This window comes from Dermacentor silvarum, chromosome 7 (assembly GCF_013339745.2).
Source record: "Dermacentor silvarum isolate Dsil-2018 chromosome 7, BIME_Dsil_1.4, whole genome shotgun sequence".
Taxonomy (NCBI): Eukaryota; Metazoa; Arthropoda; class Arachnida; order Ixodida; family Ixodidae; genus Dermacentor; species Dermacentor silvarum.
Window position 1 is genome coordinate 94,949,083 of NC_051160.1, and position 26,149 is coordinate 94,975,231.

Here is a 26,149-nt window from a genome sequence, read left to right on the forward strand (position 1 = left end):
GAATTTCTCCCAGTTCGCTGCATCGACCTTCCACTGGGGGGCATGTGGTGGAGATTCGTATTGTCTTTGTGCTCGCAGCAGTATTGGGAAATGGTCGCTCCCATAAGGGTTTTTTATAACTTCCCATTCAAGTTCAGGTAATATGGATGGAGAAGCTATGCTGAGATCCATGGAGGAAAAGGTTTTGTTTGCGAGACAATAATATGTAGGTTCTTTTTTGTTTAGCAGACACGCACCGGATGAGAAAAGAAAGTCTTCAATTAAACGGCCTCGCGCATCGATGCGAGAGTCGCCCCACAGACCGCTGTGTGCATTGAGATCCCCAAGAACTAGGTAGGGTTCGGGGAGCTCATCAATGAAAGACTGAAATTCTTGTTTGTGCAGCTGGTAGTTCGGCGGTATATAGAGCGAGCAAATGGTTATCAGTTTATCTGAAAGGACAGCACGAACAGCCATGGCCTCCAGTGCGGTTTGCAGTGGAAAATGCTGACAGGCTACAGTTCTATCGAGTATTGTGGCCACACCTCCAGATGATGCGGCAGCATCCTCGCGATCCCTTCGGAAAATATTATACTGGCGGAGAAAGCTGCTGTTTCTAGAGTTCAGATGAGTTTCATGGACACACAGCACTTTTGGATTAAATCTGTGTAAAAGTTCTTGAATATCGCCTAGGTTGTGGAGTAGTCCCCTAATATTCCACTGAATTATTGTGTTCATGTTGGAAGGAAAGAAAAGGAATTATTGTGTTCATGTTGTGTGTCGTAGTCGAGTACTTGGGCTTATCCTACAGATCCTTTTCAGGCCCTGTAATTGGAGTTTTCCCCTTCTTCGGGTGCTTGAGAGAGCCTCGTCGCACCCTAGGCGCTCCATGCGCCATCTCGCATGTGGTAGTGTCCATTGCCTCATCCGGGACTTTGGACAATCGCTCCAACGAGCGATGTGTACGTACAGGCTTCGTCTTTGAGGACAAAGCCTTTGCCCCCCCCCCCAGTGCGGAGGTTGACGGACCCTCCTTTGCCTCTGTGCGGCCCTGGCTGCTGCCAAGGTTTGTAGAGGCCACTGGTGTGGCCCAGTCGAGGGAGGGTAGGGCAGCCTTGGCTGCTCCTACCGTAGGGGTGGCTGCTCCAGCCGACGGCTCGCTACGTGCAGGCCGGGCTGGTGGCGGAAACCGATGCGACCGTGCCCCCTGACGTACCGCATCAGCGTATGTAGTGTTGTGAAAAGGCGAGCACCTTTTGCGTGCTTCCCTTAACGAGATGTTCTCACGGACCTTTACAGTTATTATTTATTTTTCTCTTTTCCAGCCTTGACAAGAGCGAGAATATGCCCGAAGCTCGCCGACACAATTTACACAGTGAGGCGTGGCCTCACAGCTATCTGAGGCATGGCCTTGCACTCCGCACTTGGCGCAGGTGAGTCGACCACGGCAACTCTGCGAACCGTGTCCGAACCTTTGGCACTGGTAGCATTGTCTCGGATTTGGGATGTAAGGTCGCACGTTCAGTTTGATGTAGCCTCTTAGGATCGTCTGGGGCAGCATGCTTGATGAAAATGTCAGAATTAGATGTTGTGTTGATATTTCTTTATTGTCCCGCCTGATTTTTATGCGTTGCACATTGATGACATTCTGGTCGCTCCAGCCTTCTAGAAGCTCGGTTTCAGTCAATTCTAGGAGGTCTACGTCAGATACTACTCCGCGTGAGGTATTCATGGTTCGATGTGGCGTAACAGTTACCGGGTGCTGTCCGAGTGATTGAAGACTGGTGAGCTTTTGGTATTCTTGGTGATCTTTAACCTCCAGCAAAAGGTCACCGCTGGCCATTCTGGTGATCTTGTAGCCAGGTCCAAGGTTTTCGGTCAGAGATTTCGCGACAACAAATGGTGAAATTATTCGAGCTGATTTTTCGGTTTTCTCACTGTGGATCACGTGGAATCGCGGGAATGTTTCAGTTGACTTTATAAACATATACAAGGATTCATCGGTGCGGCCCCACTTCTGAGGCTGGCGATCAAGACGGGGAAATGTAGGGTTCCCATGTAATTTGTTTTGTGTTCGGCAGCAATGGCGGCCACCCACCACAGAGCCCAACTAGGGGACGCTGCAGTTCTTAACGCGTAAGGCTGCAGGCACCAACCGTACATTACCACTATAACCTAATATATTATACCCAAGGGAGGGCACATACACAAGGTTAACCCAAGCCACCTATGAAAAACGTGGAAGTAACAGAAGAGAAGAGGAGACAGGGCAGTAAAGAAAGGAGATAGGAAAGAAAAAGGTCAGAGAGGGGGATAGGAAAAGGCGACCAGCCGATTTCCCCTGGGTGGGTCAGCCCAGGGGTGCCGTCTACGTGAAGCAGAGGCCAAAGAGGTGTGTTGCCTCCGCCGAGGGGCCGTAAAGGTCCATCACTCAGCATTGGCTCAACCCCCAGGATAGCCTTTTCCCCGGACACGGCTAAGCCGCGCACGGCTTCACGCGTGAGGGTTCAACCCTCATGTGCTCGGGTACGTGGTGTCGCAACAAACCAAACGCCTGCTTACGCAGACGCCCCTGCGGGTGTAGCTGCTGGCTAAGGACGGGTCTTTGCCTTGTTTAAGTATCGGGATGACTATGGCTTCTTTCCATGAGGACGGAATACAGCCAGCCGCCCACATGGCATTAAAAAGAGACAAGAGTGTTTTCAGTATTTCGGGGTGTAAGTACCTAATCATTTCGTACATGATACGATCGCCACCTGGCGCCGAGTTGTTGCAACAAGCGAGACATGCCTTTAGTTCAGCAGGGCTAAATGGGTAATTGTAGGCCTCATTTGATGGGCCTTTGCGATTTAGAGGTCGCCGCTCTTCGCGTTATTTGAACATCAGGAAAGTTTGTGTATAGTGCGATGCACTTGAGACGTTTTCAAGGTGTTCTCCTAGACAATCCGCCTGGTCTTCCAGGCTATTGCCTTGGCTACTTACTAAAGGTAGGGAAGTGATTCCCGTCCTATTAATTTATTTACCCTATTCCAGACTTTGGTCTCGTCGATGTAAGAATTAATACTGGAAATGCACCTTTCCCAACTTTCTCTCTCTTTGCACGCCGACGCGTTCTTCTGCCCTGCGACTTTGCTTGTTTATTGTTAATCATGTTTTCGGCTGTTGGGAAGTTGCGAAGCAATCCCCAGGCTTTGTTTTGCTTTTCACGCGCTTTTTGGCATTCTTCGTTCCACCAAGGCTGACGACGCTTATTAGCCAGTCCATTAGTTTGTTGCATGCACCTTTCTGCAGCGTCAATGATAAAACATGTTATGTACGCCACAGCATCGTCTATGGTAAAAGAGGGAAGGTCATCCCGGCTTAAATATGTTATTTCTCGGAAAAGTTTCCAGTTAGCCGAGTCAACCTTCCATCGGGGAGCACGTGGCGAGCATCCATCTTGTTTTGTTAAGCTTAGCATAATTGGAAAGTGGTCGCTCCCAAAGGGGTTCTTGAGAACGGACCACTCCAGGTACGGAATTGGTGTATTCGACACGATACGTAAATCTATGGAAGAGTATGTATTATGCGCCACGCTGTAGTACGTTGGTTCTTTCTTATTAAGTAAACATGCTCCTGAGGAAAAAAAGTTTTCAATTAGGCGACCTCTCGCATCGCAGCGAGTCTCCCCACAAAGTGTTATGTGCATTTAAATCTCCGACAACTCTGTATGGAGCCGGAAGTTCATCTATGTAGTTTTGAAATTCCGTTTTATTAAGTTGATAACTGGGAGGGATGTATATAGAACTGATAGTGACTAGCTTGCCAAACAGCACCCCTTGGACAGCAACTGCCTCTAGGGGCGTACGAAGTTTTAATTCCCGGCAGGCAACACCACTGTCTACTATGATAGCCACACCATCGGATGACACAAGAGTGTCATCGCGGTCTTTGCGAAAAAAAAAAGCATATTGTCTGAGAAAATTTGTCTGTGTACGTTTTAGGTGCGTTTCTTGCACACGCAGCACCTTAGGGCTAAACCTGTGTAGGACGTCTTTAACGTCATCGAGGTTGTGCAGGAGTCCTCTGACGTTCCACTGTAATATTTGTGTATTCATCGTGTGAATGTTTTTTGTGCTGTGTGTTTAAGAAATAGCAGTTACTCCACAGAGCCCTTGTCGGGCTCTGTGATGCGGGCTTTTTCTTGTTTGGAGCGATCACGAGATTTACGGCGCTCTTAAGCGCTGGTGGCGCCGTCTGGCCGGTTGTTGTGTCCATGGCCTCTTGCTCCTCTTGCGAGCGGTTTGTTTTACGTGCGGGCCTCGTCTCGATGGACGAGATCCCTGAGGCCACCAGCCTGGAGGTCGATGTCCCCTTGTTCTGAGATGGCGGAGCAGCGCTGCAGCCGCCGAGAGTGCGGATGCCGTCGCTGGCTGACTGCGTCTGGGCCGGATAGCCACCGGAAACCGTTGTGTCGCTGCCCCCTGACGCGCCACATCGGCAAATGTGTTCCTGGGCAGGTACGACACCCACGTACGTGCATCCTTGAATGATATGTTCTCCTTTACTTTGATTGATACTACTTCTTTTTCTCTTTTCGAGGTAGGGCACGACCGCGAGTATGCGGCGTGCTCCCCATCACAGTTCACACAGTGGAGAGAGTTTTCACATGATTCAGAGAGATGTTCGTTCGCACTGCATTTCGCACAAGTCTGACGGCCTCCGCAGTTCTGTGAACTGTGGCCAAATCTTTGGCATTTGAAGCAACGGAGAGGATTGGAAATGTACGGCCTTACTCGGATTTTAATGTAACCTGCCACGGTGGTTTCTGGCAGCACACTGGAACCGATTGTGAGTATTAGATGCTTAGTGTCAGTTTCTTTACCATCACGTCTCATTCTGATTCGTTTTACGTTGATTACATTTTGTTCTTCCCGTTCTTCCAGAAGATCAATATCGGTCAGCTCCATGAGATCATCATCAGAAATCACACCACGGATGGTGTTCATGGTGCGGTGTGGGGTCACTGAAACGGATATGGGGGTATGTCCCCGAGAGACACTAGGTGACATAGTTTTTCATGTTGCTTTTTGTCGTGAAGTTCCAAAAGAAGTTCGCCACTTGCTAGTCTGGTTGCCTGATAGCCTGGGCCAATTTTCTGAGTTAGGCTTTTGGAAACGAGGAAGGGCGAGATCATTCTCGTTGTCTTTCCTGGTTTCTCACAGGGTATTATTTCATATCGGCGCAAATTTTCAATTTTACGACCAAAAAATTTAAATACTTCTTCGGTGCGCCTTCGTTTCTAAGGGCGATCAGAGAGTTTGGGAAAGAATCTATTCATTAAGATTTGGAGTTTTCGACAGTCACGCCAGCTGCACACCGTGGAGTCCAACAAGGGGACGCCACATGTCTTATAGAAAACAAGTCCTGTGGACGCCAAATGTACGTTTCCGCTATAACCAAATATGTACAGCCAAGGTTGGTTCTACAACACAAGGTTAACCCTTGCTGCCAGGGAGATCTAAAGTAAAACAAAAATGACGAGAAGACAAGAAAGATTTAAAGTGAGAGAGAAAAACGAAGGTTGGAGGGAGATAGAGACAGGAAAAGGAAACTACAGATTTCCCCCGGTAGGGTCAGTCCGGGGGTGCCGTCTACGTGAAGCCGAGGCCAAAGGGGCGTGTTGCCTCCGTCACGGGGCCGTAAAGATCCAAACACCGAGCATCGGCTCAACCCCCAGGATCCCCTTTTCCCCGGACGCGGCTTAGCCGCGCACGGATAGACGCGAGAGGGTCCGACCCCCATGTGCTCAGGTCCCTGGTGTTGCAACACTCCAAACGCCTGCTTGCGCAGACGGTCCCTGCGGGCCAATGTTATCGGAAAGTTTTATGAGATGCTTAAACGTCTAATGAGCCCCACGTATTGGCCTTCAACAACAAAATCAGGACAAAGTGATGTCCTCACTTAACGACTCAGAATAAGGTGTAACCTGCCATCTGTGATAGAAATAGTGGGGCTGACTGTCGTCTACATCTTCTGAAATTTCGGCAACCAGAAGCTGAACAGAAAATGCACTTTCTTCTAGTGCACCCAAAGCATATTCCTCATTATCCCACATCGTTTCTTCACACAGTACACCTTTTTTAGGCCAAATTTATTTTTATATAAGTGGGATCGTGACACATGTTATCAGCCCAATAGATCCGTATCCCATTCTCTCACTAGAGGTGCTACTGCGACAATAGAGTTTTCTATAGCACGTTCCTCCAGCTCCTTGCATTGAAGGGCCCTGGTAAAACAGTAGTGCTACTTGCAAACTATTACCATTGACACATATTTAATTGATCATCACTCTAAAGATAATAATTAAGTTCATGGCGCATTTCACAAGTCATTGTTATAATTTTGATATTTACTTACTTGACCTAATTGAACAGTGACGGTTTTGTGCATCTTTTCAAACACCTTGCATCTATCATTCCTAATTGAGCGCTCATTTAAAATCTCATCACAATATCTTTAACGATTCGTGGCCACTGTCGGCCCTTGTACAATAAAAACTCATTAAATATCATTGATATATTTCTTATTTTTCAGCGCATACGCTTCTGCTCAAGATGATTCTTCCAATAAGTACACGCACTTCTACTAAGTATGTTTCGTTCTGTTTTTGCAAAACATCCCATACTTTGCACGTCATTGCTACATCCCGTCGCATACCACGGGATCATGTGAGCATGTTTGTGCATTTGTTCCTATATGACGAACAAAGTACAATTTATTTATTTATTCATTTATTTTACCCTCAAGCGCACAGAGCTTTACGGAGGGGAGTGTGGTACATAAATAATAAACAAAATACCAAATGTAATAATATGTGCAATCCTAATAACATCTACTATACACAGGACGAGGAAATGTTAAGCTAATACAACAAAAATGTACCAATGAAGATGCAATTCTAAGAACCGCGTTAAAAACAATTCATGGGTCATCAAATAGATAATTGTAAATGGTTGCACAAATTAGATCATGGTCCGAAATAGAAACAATATCTGAGCGAAGGTGGTTCCAGTCACTGGACGTGCGTGGGACGAAAGAATAAAAAAAATGCTAGTGCGGCAAGTAGTAACGTATACCTTATGGTAGTGATCTAAGCGAACTGAACGATAAGATGGGGTCGTACGTAACGAACTGGGTTTTCAAAACTGGATGATTGTATATCTTATGGAAAAGCATAAGACGACACGCTGTGTGACGTGAAACAAGTGACTGCAAGGAAAGGGGTGCGTTTCATCGACGTGATACTGCTAGTGCGATTGTAATTGGATAATATAAAACGTGCTGCGTTATTCTGTATCATTTCAAGAGAATAAGTTAAGTGCTATTGAAAGGAGTCCCAAATGGAGCATGCGTATTCAAGCTTTGAGCGCACTAGTGTTTTATACATTGTTAGTTTCACACTCACAGGAGCTCTACTCAAGTTACGTCGTATAGGTATTAGGTGCCCTAGCATACGGTTACCATTGTTAATAACGTAGTTAATGTGATGTTTCCAGCTTATATCAGATGTGATATGAACTCCCAAGTATTTATAAGATAGATAGATAGATAGATAGATAGATAGATAGATAGATAGATAGATAGATAGATAGATAGATAGATAGATAGATAGATAGATAGATAGATAGATAGATAGATAGATAGATAGATAGATAGATAGATAGATAGATAGATAGATAGATAAACTTTAATCCAAAGATAGTTTTGTCTTGCCCCAATGGGGCCTCGCTAATGGTCGGGGCCCCTAGTCCAGGGCTCCGCTGGCTCTTACCATCTTCTCTGCTCTCTGGATCAGCTTGAGCTGGTCGTCGAGGGCCGAGCATGACAGCAGTGCCTCCCATTGCTCCCTCGTGGTGTTCGTGTCATGGTGTTCTATGTTGTGTAGCGTGCACGCCCACGTAATGTGGTATAGGCTTGGTGTGGCCCTACACCACGGGCATTCGTCCCTGTAGGCTGTGGGGTGCATGCGATGTATTATGTGTAGGTTCGTGTAAGTGCCTGTCTGGAGCCTACGCCAGGCAGCGGCATCCTCCGTCTTTAGTATTCGATGGGGTGGGGGATATCGCAAGCGACTCCCTCTGTGGTAGTTCAGGATTGCTGAATACTCGGGGTCAACTGGGTCAGGGCCATCTGCAGTCGGCGTGATGAGTGCTCGGTTATGTGCAAATTCTCGAGCTGCTCTGTCAGGCATACAGGTTACCCGTGATGGCAGCGTGACCCGGTATCCAAATGATGGTTATGATGGTGTTGTCGTCAGTGTCCTCCTTGGGTATTTGGGCTAGGACTTGTGCCGCAGGTCTTGCGATTCTTCCCTGTAGGAAGTTGCGGCAGGCCTGCTGGGAGTCCGTGAGGATCGTCAGTGGTTTGCTTGCGTGTTGGCCTTCGCGGATGGCTAACGCGATTTATAATTATTTATAAGAACTAACAGATTCTAGATGGCGTTATTTAGGGTATAGGTAGCAGAGGGTCTGTTAGTGCATGAAACACGTAAAAATGTGCATTTGTTAGCGTTAAGTTCCATGTGCCAAGTTCTGCACCAATGAACAATATTAGAGATATCGTTTTGCAGAGAACTAACGTCTAGGTTACTTGAAATTTTGCGGTAAACAACACAGTCATCTGCGAAGACGTGAATTGAGGAGCTTATACAGTCGGGTAATCATTAATATAGATGAGGAAAAGTAAAGGGCCCAATACCTTGGGCCTTGGGGCACGCCAGAGGTAACAGGAAACGAAGGTGAGGTGGAATTATTGGCAACAACGTACTGTGAGTGATTGCTTTAAAAAATTCAATCAAAGTAAAAATTCTGCTGTCATTGTTTAGGCTGCTAAGCTTGTAGAGTAATAGGTGGGGGTCAATCTTGTCAAAAGCCTTGGAAAAGTCTCGTAAGCTCGTATGATGTGTGTTATTGTAAAGCATTTAGGCGAAATAGGTTAAAAAAGGTTCAGATGGGACATATCCTACATGCGCATAAGATCTCCCATAATTCTCGCTTTCCTTCTGTAGTAGCCGCCAAGGTGGCCTGTAATATAGGCTTCTGGAAAAAAGACTTAACTCCAGCACACACATCTTCTTTTCCGTAATTTGTCGTGAGATGAACTACTTTTGCCATGTAATCATTTAATATGAATAGACGCTATCCACATGGAAGTATTATCTGTTGACATTTTTCAAAATCATTCTACCGTTGCCCTATTAACCAGTGATCTTCCCACATCGGCATATACTCCTTCACTGATTACAGTGTTATTCTGCACACCACCCACGTTACCGCTGCAGTCCCGGACAATGCAGTCCCCATTTTGTTTTTTCTTCTATATTAGGTTCACTCGATTGTTATTCAAGCTTGTGAGAATTTCGCTTGTCAGGCTAACATCGCCCACGGTGGCAGAGTGCTTGTGTTTTGCCAAATCATACAAATAAGTCTGATGCAATTTATTTAGATAACCTGTGGGGGTGGGAAGCGTTGGTTTTAAGTTTTTGCAATGTGTTGTATGTCAACGACAAAAATCACACTTATCTGAATTGTAAATATTAAAGGCATGTGGCCTGCGCTTTTGCATTCACTAAGGCTTTCTCCCATTCGTCACGATGTTTTTTGTCACGACGTCACGACGCTATTCGTCAAAGACGTTGCTTGCGTTATTTGCGACCTTTCTCTTTGTATGACATTTTATCCGGTGCCTTTAGATGACCGGAAAACTTTCTGGGGACTGGTTTCATTCCCTTAAATCTCTGCTCCTCTCTGATTATTTAGATGTTTGTACTTTTATTGAAAAAACATATTTACCGTTATTATAATAACCTTTTCTTTACTATTAAATTTCTTCTTTCAGAATATTATAATCATTCACGTTTTTGTTCTAGCGAAGTAGTTTGTAGGTTTGATAATAAATTCATTTCATGCACATCTCCAGGATCTCAGTTACACTCTATCTGCATGCTGTCGCCTTAATATTGTGACGGGGCCGGTAACCGACGATAACTAAAGAATGGTTAATGTGCAGGTCATTTACAGATAGAAGAATCAAGATGGCCGCAGAAGAACCACGCGCAACCTTCCACGTGCAACGTGCGTAGCAGACAATGGAGATTGTCTGCTTCGGCAATGTGTGCCGTAACTTAAGAAGGAAATGCTTGCTTTAATTACGGCTATGTTATTTGTCCGTCATTTTTGTGCGGCTTGCCTTACATTCTCTTTCTAGCACGTTTTCTTATTAGTCTAGCGTCAGTCTTTCATATGATGCATATAATATCCCTGCGGCGCAATTAGTTTTCTTGGTAAGCCAACATATTACCGTTAACTTTGTATGATTTGTAGCGATAGTATTTATTCTTTTCTCGCCAATGTCGTCCATACTATAATACGAAGTCTTCTACATAACACACGTGTCTCCAGTTCCGCCAAAGTGCACAAATGTGTCTACGCGAACTGTGTTGCAATTTTATTTGTGGGGAACGTTCTGCGCGCTCACTGTGGCTCCAATCTAGCTCTTCATGCAGAACGTTGCAGCACACGGCATGTTCACTTGGGCTGGTCGGTATATTTTGCTAAACAGCAGAATTTTAACAGTTCTGTTGTCGAAGCTCGATACCCTTTCGATTGCCTTCAGTCTAGTTTCTGTATGGTTGGACGCAATCATTAGGAAGATATGCGAGAAACATGGCTGTCGAGGTACGATCGTTGATGACAGCTGTGAAGTGGTCGCCGTGACAGTTGACTTCGACACTAGCTTCCCTGTCTATTCCGGTAGAAGTGTGCACTCCGGCAGCAGCCCTTCTAGCTTGAGACTAGCTCGATCGTTGATCCGTGGCGACGTTGCTGTTGCCTTCTCAGCTTTGGCTTGCAGGGAATCTCCTGTACAAAACAAAGAACACTTCTACCAGATGTAATGTTGTAGTGACGGTGGAGCACCAGACAACGCCAAAACTATGAGTCAGAAATCTAACGGTTTATTGGGCGTACTTTTGCTCAGACAAGCATCTCACTCTTAATGCGCAACCATAATGGAGACCACAGTCGTCAGTCTTCGAGATCCTAACTGCGCATCACGTACTATGGTTATTTACCATCGCTAATCCTACATTCCAGCGTATTCGATGTCCCTGAACGTAACGCATTAACCGCATCGCACACACATTGAGTTCAGAGAACAAGATTTCGCTGGACAATTGGCGAGAACGTCGGAGAAAGTTGTAGGCACTGTGTTGCCCAGAGCGTTAACTCTGTAACAATGGCTAGCCGAAAGCGGTCCCCGAAAGCAGATACAGAATGAATGCATGCAAATACTAAAGCTTTTGTCGCACATGTCATGGAGAAGTCGCCGCTAGGGCTTAATGGACTCTACAAGATGCTTTACGATCACGTTTTTATTACATCGCCATCCTGTATCAATTTGCACCGAGCGCCTTAAACATGCTGGATCCTCTCCACAGTTTTGGCATCCGCCTGGCCAGAGAAACCTTCAGCAAAAGAGTTGTGCAAAGTCTTTACATGGAATCAAGTAGTCATCAATCCGTAAGAAGGGAGACGTTAAAGAATTGAAGACTTATAGACCCATGAGCTTGCTTTCAGTATTGTATAAAATATTCACCAAGATAATTGCCAATAGAAACAGGCCAACACTTCACTTCAGTCAACCAAGAGAACAGGCTGGCTTCAGGAAGGGATATTCGACGATCGATCATATCCATGTCACCAATCAGGTAATCGAGAAATCTGCGGAGTACGATCAACTCTCTATATGGCATTAGTAGATTATGAAAAGGCATTTGACTCAGTAGAGATACCAGCAGTCATAAAGGCATTGCGTAATCAAGGAGTACAGCCGGCATACGTGAATATCTTGGCAAATATGTACAAAGATTCCACAGCTACCTTGGTTTTCCACAAGTAGAAAGCTACCTATCAAGAAAGGGGTCAGGCAAGGAGACACAATCTCTCCAATGCTATTCACTGCATGTTTAGAAGCTTCACGTATTCAAGCTCTTAGACTGGGAAGGCTTAGGAGTGAGGATCAACGGCGAATATCTTAGCAACCTCCGGTTTCCAGGTGACATTTTCCTATTTAGCAACAACACCTAGCGCTCCACGTTTCTTGCACGTATCTGCCCCAATCTACGCTAAAATTTACGCCCACTTTATCGCTCACTTATCAAGAAAAAAATGGGTGCACTCTTTAATCAATGCGCCGAAGCATGGTGACGGGCTACAGCGACAGCACACGAATGTTCGAAGGTGAACGTATCGTGACGATCCACAAATTAAGCGTGTAAATAGCGATAATAGATCGTTGGCTACGAGCTTTAATAACTACATACCATCTACGTTCTAAACTAAATGCGCATTCAAGAATAAAGCTACCGCGTTGAGCATACCCGCGAGCGATTAGGCAGAAAACAAACAATCAGATAATGTCCACACCGAGGAAGATTACTGAGTCAGAAACATGATAAGCCGCTGCGTCAACGTGACCGGCAAATCATTAAAGAACGAAGAGTAAACGACAGTGATCCTGACTTCCTTCGCAAGCGGAAAGTTTGAACGGCCCGGAATATATTTTTAGCCCCATTTCTACTAAAACACCGTATACGCAGCTCGCACCGTCTGGGCAAGTCGTAATGAGTTCCGAAGGCGTTTACAGTGTCCTCTGAAGCTGTGGCCAAAGCTACGTCTTTGCCACCGATTTACTATCTACGATAGCCGCCGAAACAGGTTTGCTGGGCCGCCGTGGTGCGTTGTCGTACACATCTATTGTCAACACGAAGGCAACGGAGGTACTAATGGAGCCAGCTTCAGCTGCAAGCAATGGACGAGTAACCACCTGATAAAACATGGCGCCTCACACGGGATCACGTGAAAAGTCTCTATTTATAAGGCGTCACATTGTCTGAACCAGCAGCAGCAGTCACGCCAACCCGAAGATATGTAGCCAAAGAAACCTTCGCCTGAAAGGCAGCCCCAACACAGTGACTGCGCTAAGCAGCTCTAATATGCCTTGATACTATGGCTATCACGCTTGCATGTTGGCCTTTCAGTGATCTACACATTCCATAGACTACCCCTGTTCTTTTGAATATCCCTTTCGGGTACATCCGCAGGCCCAAAAAATGTTTACGCTGTTCTCATTTTGTCATCTTTGCAGATAAATGTCATTACGGTATTGTCGATCGTTGAATTTTGACACTGGGTGATGTTTGTTTGCTATTCGGTGGGGCCTAAGAAAGCACGAGAATCTAGAGAACCCTACATCTCCGATTATATCGCATATGAACAGCAGAATTTGTGGGATCCTAACTACAATAGCAAATTCTGACGCGTTTCCTAGGACCAATCGCCCAGTGTCTCGCGGACCCAGCAACGCAGCCATCCTATTATCTTGCCAGCGAACGTCACCTAACAGAGAAGTTTGCTGTAGAGAATCGTTCGCGATAATCTCACGGCTGCTGCTGATGACGGCGCAGATTCAACAGAAGGGGATTGTTCGGAAATGCAAACCAAACAAAAAGATAAGACTCTGTGAAGGTGAGTGGCTCCCAAAATATTCTAACGCTGTCACAAAATAGCTGGCAGTTGTCAACAATTTTTAGCACGTCCGACTTCCATGGTGCATATTCTTACACAATATCGACAACAGTGATTATGCACAATTACAAGCATATTCTACGCCAATTTCTTGGACTTAAACGAGTGCGCCACCCTCCGTTCATTTTATGTCTCGTCCATGTCTTTATCATGTCGGTCACAATCATCCGTCTGATCCAATGAGGTCCGCTTTCTGCTCTGCTACATTTACAAAATTTTCCGTAACATTCGTGTAGATCATACAAATCGAAAGAAATCGCCGCCTGATGAAAAATGTTTCTGTATTTATGGAGTCGGCGCGAGAAATACTAGAATTTAATGTGGGACGCTTTGAAGAAATTTAATTCTGTGTGCGCAATGAAAACGTACAAATACAGAATTGACTGCCAATATGGGTTGTTTATACGTGTGATAATATAGAATCTTAGGGCACAAGAGCACAGAGAGCTTTTCCTTAAAAGAAACCGAAACTTCTCAAGATGCACTGTGGCTATGAGAAAAGGGAGATGTTTTTGATAGAAACCAGTACAGCTGAAATAATCGCATTATATAGCTTGAGGTACGGCCGGCCGTGTAAGTCCATGCTAGACACGAAGGAAGTCCTGCCGGCAGCCGCGCGTTGCGGATCAAGGACTGGCGCTGATGCGGTTTCCGGGCGCAAATCGCCATGGTGTTTTCCGAAGACCGTAGCTTACTGAATATCCCGAGAAAATCAGCTTTTTCCTCCTAAGGCCACTCTTTGATGCGCTCATTTCGTCTTTGTATTCCTGCTTTTGGGCAGTAATGTGACATGAACAAACTGATCTGCACTGAGGTCATTGTCGTTAGTTTTTGAACATTCTAAGGTTCTAACGAACCTTAGAGTTTCTCAGTACCTCAGTACCTCTAAGGTTCTGACGAACCTCAGAGGTACTGAGGTGCTGCTTCCATTTTGTGTTACATGATATTGAAACGCCGACCTCTTACTGCGCAGGAGTACCGGAGTAGTTTGGCCAGTGGGAAGTGTCGTTGACTTGTTCGGCAGTTCTGCTGGGGCTTGTGGTTTGGAATTTCTGCGAAAGGACTTATAAATTTGCTTCAGTTACACACTCCTCTCTGCTATGAATGTTCCTGTGCTATCTTAAGCTTTAATCATTTTCTCTCTCTCTCTCTCTCGTAGTTCCCACCTATGGTTCTTGAACCATGGGACCTCCTAATTTATATGCATGTAAATTTGTAATATTTCATGCAATCCTCTCAAATTAAATCTGATAGAAAAGGATCTCTTGATCATGTGGCTTCTGTGAAAAATACATTTCATATCTTCTTTATTATTCTGCGAACACGACAAGCAATCCTGACTTCACGAATATGCAGCATACGCAAGCGGTGCTGCACAATAGTGAAACCGCTCGTAATGTCTCGCAAAACGAAATGTTACAAATATACTAAAACTTCGGGCAATTTTCTTCCGTTCTCTCACTTTTCCTACAGAAAACTTAACTCCTTTCTTAGAGGCTTCTAAACAGAGCTTACTTTTCAAAGAATTCCGCAAGCTTTGTCTTAGGAGGAGACCACAGTGGCCAGACGGCAGGTCAAAAACTGCTTCTTTACTGTCCAGATGCTGTGGCGTCTCTCGTCTACCAATGATAATCAGGCAGCTGTCATATGGCATACACTTCTACAATACTAACACATTGTAAAAGTGCACCGAAATGCCTGCAGCACAGTTGTCACAGACAGATCAATAAAATCATTTCACGGTATTCTGGTTCTTGCAAATACTAGGACGTGACCCGATCGAGCTAACACCTTTCCCGTCCTTGAGCGCGTCAGTGGAGTAACGTTCACGAAAACGGGATCTCTCTTTTTTTTGTGTGCGTGGAGGCCCTCAAGATGGCGGTCAACGAACCTTGCCGCGTGTTTCTCCAAGCAGTGAGCACGAGCAGCTGACAGTGCACCCTTCTTGGCAGCACGGACCGAGTGGCCAAGCTGCTTCTTGGCAGCTTGGCCACTCGGCCTCGTGTCGTCGAGTTCGCAAGTCCGAGGACCGTGGTTTCGTAAAAAGCCCCTTCCCGCCCTTTGTGGAGACCGGCGGAAGAAGGAGACAGATAAAGACCTGTCGAAAACACGTATTTTCGCCTTCGACTCCCTATCACCAAAACTGATAGCGTATCAACACCATATTCTGCTGTGGCATTCAATTCCGTCGCGTACTTAAGAAACCACTCCAGAATACGAGGTCCGCACACTCTTGCGATGGCAAATGCTTCCCCATATCTTCTTTTTTTCTGAAATTTCTTAGCGTAGCGCAAGAAACTAAACATAGCCAATTTCAAATTGTGGCAAGCACGGTTTTTTTTATGTATCGCGCACTTAACTTTTGGCAGCGCTTGTTTTGCGCGCATTGCTAAAGTATTTGTCTTCAGTTACGCTAGATATAAATCATCCTTGCCTTCAGTGCATCAAGGTGTGACAAGTGGTTTCGTAGAAAACTAGTCAAAGGTGTAACGATGAATTTTCTGCTTTATATGAATAAAAAAAACTGCTGTACCGGATTGTAAACCATCGCAACGGTACTGAACTGTGTTTTTCGATTACCACCCCATTTTCTTCCTTTTAGAAATGAAGTGGTCGACATTAGGTTTTCTTTTTCGCATATATTCCCGATGAATAAAAACCAATGTTCCCATTATTTGATTTCAAAGGTATTTACAAAATCGACAATGTGTTTATTGTGCGGTACTACTTAATACGGTAATAGTAATCTAGTAACAAAATCTCAGGATCCCCTCTCCGTGCATTATAAACAAAATTTGCGCCTTTACATTCTAGAAGTAACGAAATAGGCAAATTTAAAGTTGCCAAAGACCCGCCGTGGTTGCTCAGTGGTTATGGTGTTGGGGTGCTGAGCACAAGGTCGCGGTATTGAATCCCGGCCACGGCGGCCACATTTCGATGGGAGCGAAATGCAGAAAACACCCGTGTACTTAAATTTTGGTGCACGTTAAAGAACCCCAGGTGGTCGAAATTAATCCGAGGCCCCCATTACGGCGAGCCTCATAATTAGATGGTGGTTTTGGCACGTAAACCCCCATAATTTATTTCTTAAGGTTGCCAACCGCCTAGTTATGTATCTCCTATTATGTTTCTAAATGCGTTTAACACTTGTACCTAAAATTTGTATTTGTGACTTTTCGCTTCAGCTAATTACTTCACAAACAACGAGTTCAATCCCGGCTGCAGCAGTCGTATTTCGATTAGGGCGCAATGCAAAATCACTCGCGTACCTAAATTTAGGTGCACGTTGAAGAACGCCAAGTGGTCATAACAAATCCGCAGTCCCACACTACGACGTGCCTCAATCAAATCATGGTTTCGGCGCGCAAAGCCCTATATATAATGAATTATTCAACATGATATTTCAGAGGAACGTCCAAAATCTAATAATTCTGCATCATAAAGCACTCTGCCCTACTGAAGAAAGAACCGTATTCCCCATAACACCTATATCCAACAAAATCATGTGACGTATAGGAAAAAAGGGTTTTTTGTACGGGATCCTATATGTTTCATATCGTATTGTTGGTTTTGGGAGTCATTTTTCAGTAGGGTGCCGGCTTCTTCTTTGATTGCTAATAAATTTTGCAGTTTAGCCCAGCGAGCGAAGCATTGACGACATAGCAAGGATCAGCGTTGCGTTTTCACGAACTCCTCGGACGCTGTTCCAACTGTAGGCGGCTGTGGCATGTCGGGAGCGACGCTCTGTGCAAGGCAACTCCTGTTGGGCAGAATGAATAGCAGGAGCTAGTAGGCCGCTGACAGGCGTTTCACAACGCTGGCGTAAGGAGGAGCGCCCCCAGGTGGCGTTGCAGACGTCGCACCTCCATTATGCGCCAGCCTGTGCCATTCGGATACTGTCCGCTTTAGTCGGCGGCCAGTGATTAGACAACGCTAGCTTGACCTTTACTACCCGCCCCGCTCAGAGCAGTGCGCGTAGAAATTGCACGTCACGTCGTGAACGCAGCTTGTCACTGCGAGGATTCTCGAATACGGCGCCTAGGATGACGGAAGTGCAGAATGTTCACTACCGAGGGGTAACCTGCTTCCATATAGGAATGAAAGGTTAGGAGAGGCCCTCTGCCCTGCCGGCTATGCGGGCGAGTGTTGGAGTCGCGCGAGAGGCCAACGATGCAGCTGTTCACCGTGCTCGTTCGTCAACATGGTGAACCCTGACGTCAGTCAGAATGATCACGTCAGTGCTAAGCCATCTGTGCTCAGGAGGAACGATAGTGTGTTCATAGTGCGCATGCGCACAACGTTCGCGAACGCTGCCGTGGCGGACCGAAGCGATTGAGCGTATAGCGTTGGCGGTGATGATGATGACCTTATCATCTTTGGCGGTGTGTCCACATCGCTTCATCTTCTTTTCAGTCACGTGCTCTCCGCATCTCTTCACAATCTCGATGTGACCCTGCGCACGCTTGCGTCGAGCAACAACGCACGACAACTGCGATAACGGCTGTGGCACCGGCGCCGACGGCGTGAACGCCCCTCAAGGAACCGCATGATTGTTATTGAAATAATAAAATCGTGTGATACGTTGCATAATTTCTCAGAAAGTTCCACTACATGAACGCTCGTAAGCTAAGACAGCGACAAGCGCAGCTGTCTTAATCTCTGTGGAAAAGTACGAAGATGCCACAAATCAATGTATTATGACTCGTCTGTGACCGCCGAAGGCTGCTGTTGGCTCACGAAAATAAATACAAAGGCAGTAACTGTTTCTTTTAGGAAATGAGTAATTTCTCCGCTCGAGAGTAATGCCAGAATGTTCGTTGTACGCTGGCCATTATACCATTGTTTCGTCCTGCACCCATAAAAATACGAAATATTAAATAAATTTTGTGATCATACGTGCATGCCAAAACCACGATATGATTATGAGGCACGCCGTAGCTATTTCTCCGGATTACTTTTGACCACATGGGGTTCCTGAACGCGCGCCCAATGCACGGTACGCGGACGGGTCAACCCGTACAACGATCCAAAATTAGTTGTTATAGTGACGTTGGCCAGTGGGAATTACTAACAGCATTCCATGTGGGGCTACGAGCACGGTGAGAGGGGAGCGACATTCCCCCAAAGCGAAGGTGGTTTCGCCGTCCCGGAGATGTGTGCAATGAACCTTAACGATAAAAATGTTCAATGAGTTACCATTCTTAATGTACTTCCCACACTTCCCGGGAGCTGTATGTATGTATGTATGTATGTATGTATGTATGTATGTATGTATGTATGTATGTATGTATGTATGTATGTATGTATGTATGTATGTATGTATGTATGTATGTATGTATGTATGTATGCATGTATGCATGCATGCATGCATGCATGTATGTGTGTGTAGGCATGCATGTATGATACTGGTATGTATGTAAGTATGCATGTATGCGTACATGCATAGCCGCTTTCCTGTTTACCTGGGCCACTGGGTAGTCCATGGTCGAATGGCTAGCGCATCGAGCTGCTGTGCTGATTACGTGGCGATGTGTGCCGCCCTTCAACGACCCTTTCTCGCCGACATGCATCATTGTACATGCACGACTGGGTAGTCACGGCTGTTCAGCGAAACTCTTTGACGCCGACTTGGAGCACTGGGTATGTGCCACTCGGTGAAAAATAACAAAAAAGGGTCCTTTAAACTCGTCCGATGCAGGGCGGAATCAAATCCGGGTCACGCGAGTTCCTCAAATCGAGCAACACTTGGCTTTAACGAGCTGCGCCATGAATGCACCGGGTATGTGCCGCTCTTCAGTGAACCTCTCGCCAAATTGGGTCACTCAGTAGGTGCCGTTGGGTGCGGGGTAAGTGAGGGAACATCTTCGCGTTCGCACGCTCCGGTGCGTTCTCGTCCGGGAGGGCACGCGCGGAATGCCCTGCAGGATCACTAGATGACGCAACATGAAGCGCGCTAAGCAATGATATTCCCGTATACAGTTTGTCAAATGCATTGTTTCACAGTATATGTTAAAGAAACTTCACTTTACTTGACGTTACTGGAGGCACAAGAGCTCCCTACCTGGATATCGCGTAGAAGTCCACATGTAAGCTTAAGTTCGCGACTTGCTGCCTTAGACGTAAAAGTTAAACTTGCTGTAAACTCTAAATGTCGCGTCTTGAACGTTAATCGAAATGTCCCGAATTTCGGCACTATAATACGATGTGGGAAAGGCCTTTATGCCGGCTTTACTGGCGACAAGTGCGTAACCATCCAAAATCGGAAGAAACATTTCGTATTGATGAGGGCTTCCTTGTCGGGTTGCGGCATCAAAATAAAACTCGTGGGAAGGCACTTCTTAATGGTTCATCGGTGTGGAACACTAGGCCATCCAAACGTGGTGAACGCATGGTTCTAAACCAAATAGGATGATGACGATGATGACCCTCAAGGTGTTTGGAACAAACCCACTAACGGGGATTTGCCAAGAGTCGGGCGGATTTTGCCTATCTGTTAAGTGAGTAAATTTAGAAATGGTTTCCAAACGACAGCACTTCCATGCGGTAAAAAAAATCGCAACCTGACCTAGTGTTACAGCTTGTTACAGGCTAGCATTGCACACAGAATAAAACACTAACGGCTGCAGCTTTTTTATGCTTTACGGACCGCGACTCATTGATAGCGACAAGGAACATTTCCATGCGCCTTCTGCGCCTCATTTTTCTTTGCGCGCTAAAAGAATGGAACATGGAATACAACTAGCCATTGATTTTACGTGCTTGATACGAATAAACTTTGACGCTGTAAAATATTTGGAGCCAGAGAAGGGTCCATCCCACCTATGGCGGTACACATCTTCAATATGGAAAACGAGATCTCAGATCATAACTCACATGGTAGTGCACGATGATTGCTTCACTAAGTTGGGCACACTCATGTCCAAAGCTTACGTTTCTACATATAATTCAATGGTGCTATGGTAAAGTGGTCCAATATTGCATGAAACCGATGCTCATAACATCTGAGTGCCGCTCTGTTATAGTTACACAACAATATTTGATAATAAGAGACACCTAGATTCATGCGGCTATACAATACTAGAACAAACAGGGGTGTCGTTTATGTCATCACGCGGGGTATTAGCACTTCCATATTTCCGGGAGGAGCCTCTCTATCACAGTAGAGTTCGAAAGGCAGGTGGTGGTGACGACAGACTACTAGGCCACGCAGGAATAGTGCAGGTTGCCAAAGTTGTCCCGCCTTGACAGTTACTAGAGGCAGCTACTCCCCCTTTGCTGGGTAAGCTTGTGGCCGTGCAGCTGATAGCAGCTACCTCGGCCAAGACATGCACTTTTCCTTCGGTTTTGCGCAAGTGATGAGATTTTTATCACTGCAGCCCGGCCACGCCAGCGGGTTCCCATGTGATATAAGGTCGGAGGCTGCCGGCGCTGAGCCATGTCACCCTGGACATCAGTGAAGGAAGCATGAAGACATTCGTGCTATTGGCGCTCTTCGGCGCTGCTCTGGGTGAGTCCAGTGGCCGTCCAAGCTTGTTCTTAGAGTTCCCGTGAGCTCTAGAAACGCCTTCAACGCGGAACTATAACCATTCGTCAGGAACGGGGGAGAAATTCATAGGGAACGTTAAGGCTCTAAACTCCAGCGGGAAAGAATACGCAATGAGGAAAGCCGCGCGTGGCCAACACTGGCGTCTTGTGTGCTCGATAAAATGATTGGTTGACGCCGCGCTTCGCAGCGTATCTATGAACGAGCGCCAAAATGACAGAATACAAATGAAGCCAGGGGCAAGAAGCGAGAGCCAGGATAGAGTCGTGCTTCCGCTTTGTTGATAATGACGACGTTTAAACGGGACAGCCACAAATACTGAACTAGCATGCTTTACCTAATCAGGTTTTACTACATCTATTCAAGGACCGCATTTTGGTTATCTCTCCTTAATCTTCTCTCTCTTCCTTAAAACCCCTATGTCTATATTTTAGTTACCTATGCCTGTAACGGCCACGACTATCACGTGTAAAAAACACGTGTAAAAACTAACACGTGTAAAAAAATAGCTAACACGTGTAAAAAAAAACACTAAAGCAACAACGTCTGTGCCGATGCTTTTTCATTGTAAGTCGTCTCAAAAAGTTGTTAGGAAGAGCTTTCCAGTTGGAAATTGTGTGTGGAAAAGAAGACTGCGTTTAAATGCATTGGTTATAGAAAATATCGGTCTTAGTTCGTGATCATGAGTGTGTCGAGTTTCTCGGGTATTTCACTACCCTTCTGCTCTTTTCTTTCTTCATTTCAAGTGAAACAGAGGTCTAGAGAACATGTATTCTATTTTCGCTTGAATAACTTCTCTTCATAATTACATAAACAAATTAGCTGTGTCCATGGTCGCGCAGTTAACACCAACTCGCCCAGCGGTCAATATTTTCCTTATGTTGAGGGCACTTCCCTGCTAGCATCACAACAAAGCTGAACTGTAAATGAGTGCGCCAATTGTAATTTTCGTCAATGCTACTCTTCAGAAGGCAAACAAATGTTGATCCTCCTCCTGAGCATTCTAGTCAACAAATTTCCACTGATTTGCGTAAACTTGCCTAGGTCAGGCGGCATTCCGAATGTACGTACGTCGGTGAAATCATACCAGTGGTGTCATGTTATGAGTGACTATAGACACCCGCTTCCCTCAACTTCGGCACGATTCTCCCAAGTGACGAGCAGAGCACAACAGTGAGTAGCACCACCTCGTGTGCCATGCTCAATAGAATCCTCAAACGAGTGCTGAGATTTCGCGAATGCATGTGCTTAGCGCCACGTTTTCTCCAGTGCTGTCGCGTCTGGCCAGCTACGCAGCCATAATTTCACTTCTCGTCAATAGCCATTTTACTTTTTATTAGGCTCCTAGCTACCTTTAATGTCCCTACTTCTCTCATTAAAGTTTGTCTCTCTCTCCTTCGCTCTATCTATTTCTTTCTGTTTCCATTGCGCACAGTGACCAAACGATTATTCAAGCTTCACGCCAATAGATTATTCGATGATCGTGATGTACGGCCGAGTGTATGGCGATGATTTCTGGCTCATTCGTTTTTCAGCTAGTGAAAGTGAGGAGACGTGCAGTCGCGCTGAATCCATGCCATGACGTCAGTGCAAAACAGGACAATCGTCCTCGGAACGAGTTAATTCGACGCAATCAGTGAAAGTACCGAATTCCCTGCAAATTAATGAGTCGAATTCAAATTCTTTGGTTCAAGAGAAAAACAAAAAAAAAAACAAATTTGATCAGAATTGACAATGTTTAAAACAGATCACAGAGGTGATTTGAAAGGCATTTCTTGCAGCCGCCGACGACTTCGACAGGCAGTGCGCGCCTTCGGCTGACCCCGGACCTTGCAAGGGCTACTTCCCCAAGTGGTGGTACAACGTGCTGTCGGGCCAGTGCGAGCTGTTCGTCTATGGCGGTTGCCAAGGAAACGACAACAAATACGACACCCAAAAAGAGTGCGAGGAGACTTGTGCCAGTGCAGCATCAGGTAAGTTGCCTTCGATGCAACGTTCGTTTCAACATTTTTTTTTAGATGAATATCTCTTGCGCAACCATTCCGACTTGCGAATAGCTGATCAGACCATCAAATTGAAACAGCCTTGTTTGATATGACAGCAGCAAAAGAGACACCCACAACAGGAAAGACGTAATAATTACTACATAATACATAATACAGACATAATGAGTCTGTATTATTAATTAACTAAATTATTATAATTAAAAGACAAGCGTCAATTAGAAAATTGTAGAGCAACATGAAAAACTCCCGATACAGCTTTCTGTTGCTTAATACGTACTACGTGAAAGTGGTTTTCCGAGCGTGAAAGGAGCACGCGAATACGCGCAAAATTGCGCGCGACTGGCCCCTCGGAGCACTCTGCGTGTATTAGCGGGAATCTTTCACGCTCGGAAAAACACTTTGTGGTTATAACGCTTTCTGTGGTTATGACGTCACGCGCGTCGGAGGTGCGGCTGCAGCAGCGGTTGCGGCCGATCCATGGGACGTGCAGTGATCGCGACAGCGCTGGTGACGGGGTAGTGTGATGCCGTAAAAAAGAAAGCGTACGATTTCATAATGTGCGCCACCCATGTGTGCAGTCTAAAAAGCTTCGCTGGTCCTCCGTCCCCATATGAATGATGCGGCCCTACTAGTTTTCCTAAAAGCAGGCAATTAACCGTGGAAAGCGTTACGCCGAACGACGTAAAACCCAAAATGCGATCCTTCTGCAAAATTTATTTTTATTTTTTATTTACAGATACTGCAATCCCCAAAGGGATTTTAGCAGGGTGGAAGTACAATATATGAGCATACAAATGCAGGCAACAAAGCAAAGCAATACGTAGTACATTGCCTATACAAACAACATCGGTTTAAATAAAAGTGGCAAAAAGAAATGAATGAGGTCACATTTGATCTTGAGGCCTAATCAACAGATGTTAGCAGCAAATAAAGACAACGAAGGCTGAGTAACTTCTATATTAGTCAAATTATTCCATTCTATCACAGTCCTAGGAAAAAAGGAATATTTAAAACAATTATTTTTTACGCGGAATGGTGTCACTGTTAGTTGATGCCTTTGTCTTGTGGCATACCCGGAAGAAAATGTAATTATATCAGTGATGTTAATGTTGTAGTGTCCATTTACAAGCTGATAGAAGAATTTTAGTCGGGAAACTCGATTGCGCTCTGCTAGTGCAGGCAAGTTGGCTTGTTTTAGGAGTTCTGTTACTGAGGTACGGGAGAAGTTATTATAAATGAAGCGAACTGCCTTTCTCTGCACCCGTTCGAGCTTTTTGATGTTAGTTTGCGTAAACGGATCCCAGATAATAGCTGCATAATCTAGTACTGGGCGTATAATTGTTTTATACGCTAATAAGCGAACGGGACACGTGGACAGCTTTAATGCTCTCCTAAGAAAAAACTATTTACGATAGGCATTAGTGGTTACTTTATCGATGTGCCGATTCCATTTGAGGTTGTTAGTTATCCACAGGCCAAGGTACTTGTATTCTGTTACTTCAGATAGAAAAATATTGTTAGCCGAGTAATTGAAATTAAGCTTTTTCTTTTTGTGAGTAATGCACATAAAAACAGTTTTCTCAAAGTTCACTGACATCTGCCAATCTTCACACCAGGCAACTACCTTCTGAAACGCATCATTTAGTAATACTTGATCCGAGGGGTTGTCTATTACTGAATATAAAACACAGTCGTCTGCATATAATTTGATTTTAACAGGAAGATCATTTACAAGATCGTTTATATACAACAGGAAGAGGAGCGGCCCAAGAACCGAGCCCTGGGGAACGCCAGAGTCAACGGAGAGATGATTAGAGTCCTGATTCTTAAAAGTAACGAATTGTTTACGGGCAGTGAGGTAATCTGAAATCCAGTTAATCAGCTTATGATTTTTAAGAATTTTGTTTAATTTATGGAGTAGTTTATGATGAGAGACTTTATCAAAAGCTTTGGAAAAATCCATAAATATGGCGTCTGTCTGTTTAGCGTTGTTTATATTATTTGCGAAGTCATGCACTGTTTCTACCAATTGGGTTATTGTTGAATAGCCTTTTCGGAATCCATGCTGATGTGTTGTTAGAAAGTTATGTTTCTCAAGGAATTCCGAAATGTGTTTGTGAATGATGTGTTCCAAAAGTTTGCATGCAGTTGAAGTTAATTGTCATGCAGTTGAAGTAAAATGTCAGCAAGAACAGTGCTGCGGTGAGCGCAACACCTTTTTACGAAAATACGCAGCGAAAAAAGCAGGACTCTGTACCGTTTACAAAATTTTACTGCACAACTTTGCGATTATATCTTTAAAAAAGTAAGAATTAACCCCCGATATTCATTCCCTAATAAAACACTACTGCAACAACGCGACTCCAAACACTACGAAATAGCTGAAGTACATAAGACGAATGGCGCAATTTAGTCGGCACGTGCCATATGAACGAACCGTGATAAAGTGGCACGAGAAATCCTGGAAAAATCCACCATCAATGAAAGCAGCAAAATGTGTTTGTGTGGCGTCCATCATCCTAACAAATAAAAAATCGATTCTCGACAGCAAGCTTGGATTACAGTAACGGTGTCTCCATATGTAGGCGTAACATTCTTTTTATATTCGGTAGAGAGAAAAGTGCTGAAACATAGCGGTGAGAACAAAACTATCTGCTAATGCAAATAAAAGTTGCAAGTCGCGTTAGCACGGATACCAATGCAAAGAAAAGGTAATTTTTCAGGTGCATTGACACGTTTGACGAGAAGTTCGATGAGTTGCTCTATACCACTGCTGTTAATTTACCATTACCATAATTAATCACCAGTTAAGTAATTTAGAGTAAAGTTAAGTTAAGTTAATTACCATAATAGCAGGAGGCGCATCTACTCGTAAGAAATATCTGAGTTATTTTTATGACACAGAGCATCACCGTTGACAGGAAATATTCATAAACATTTTTTTTGCAAATGACGACTGGCGTGAAGTGACCAAGGATATTGATGATACAACT

General features: G+C 45.0%; 2 protein-coding genes across 2 annotated transcripts in view; both read left to right on the forward strand.

Annotated features, from left to right (window-relative positions):
• The first annotated feature begins 20,962 nt into the window (after positions 1 to 20,962).
• Positions 20,963 to 23,248, forward strand: LOC125947172 (protease inhibitor carrapatin-like). Its single transcript, XM_049671555.1, has 2 exons — positions 20,963 to 21,114; positions 22,932 to 23,248. Exons 1-2 carry the CDS (start codon positions 21,072 to 21,074, stop codon positions 23,246 to 23,248), a joined length of 360 nt encoding a protein of 119 aa, XP_049527512.1. The 5' UTR covers positions 20,963 to 21,071.
• Positions 23,249 to 23,581: 333 nt separating this feature from the next.
• LOC119459028 (papilin) overlaps positions 23,582 to 26,149 on the forward strand; it is a 51,026-nt gene continuing 48,458 nt past the window's right edge. The window contains exon 1 of the mRNA XM_049671556.1: positions 23,582 to 23,663. Within this exon, the coding sequence (XP_049527513.1) occupies positions 23,582 to 23,663 (82 nt within the window). The remainder of the gene's footprint in view (positions 23,664 to 26,149) is intronic.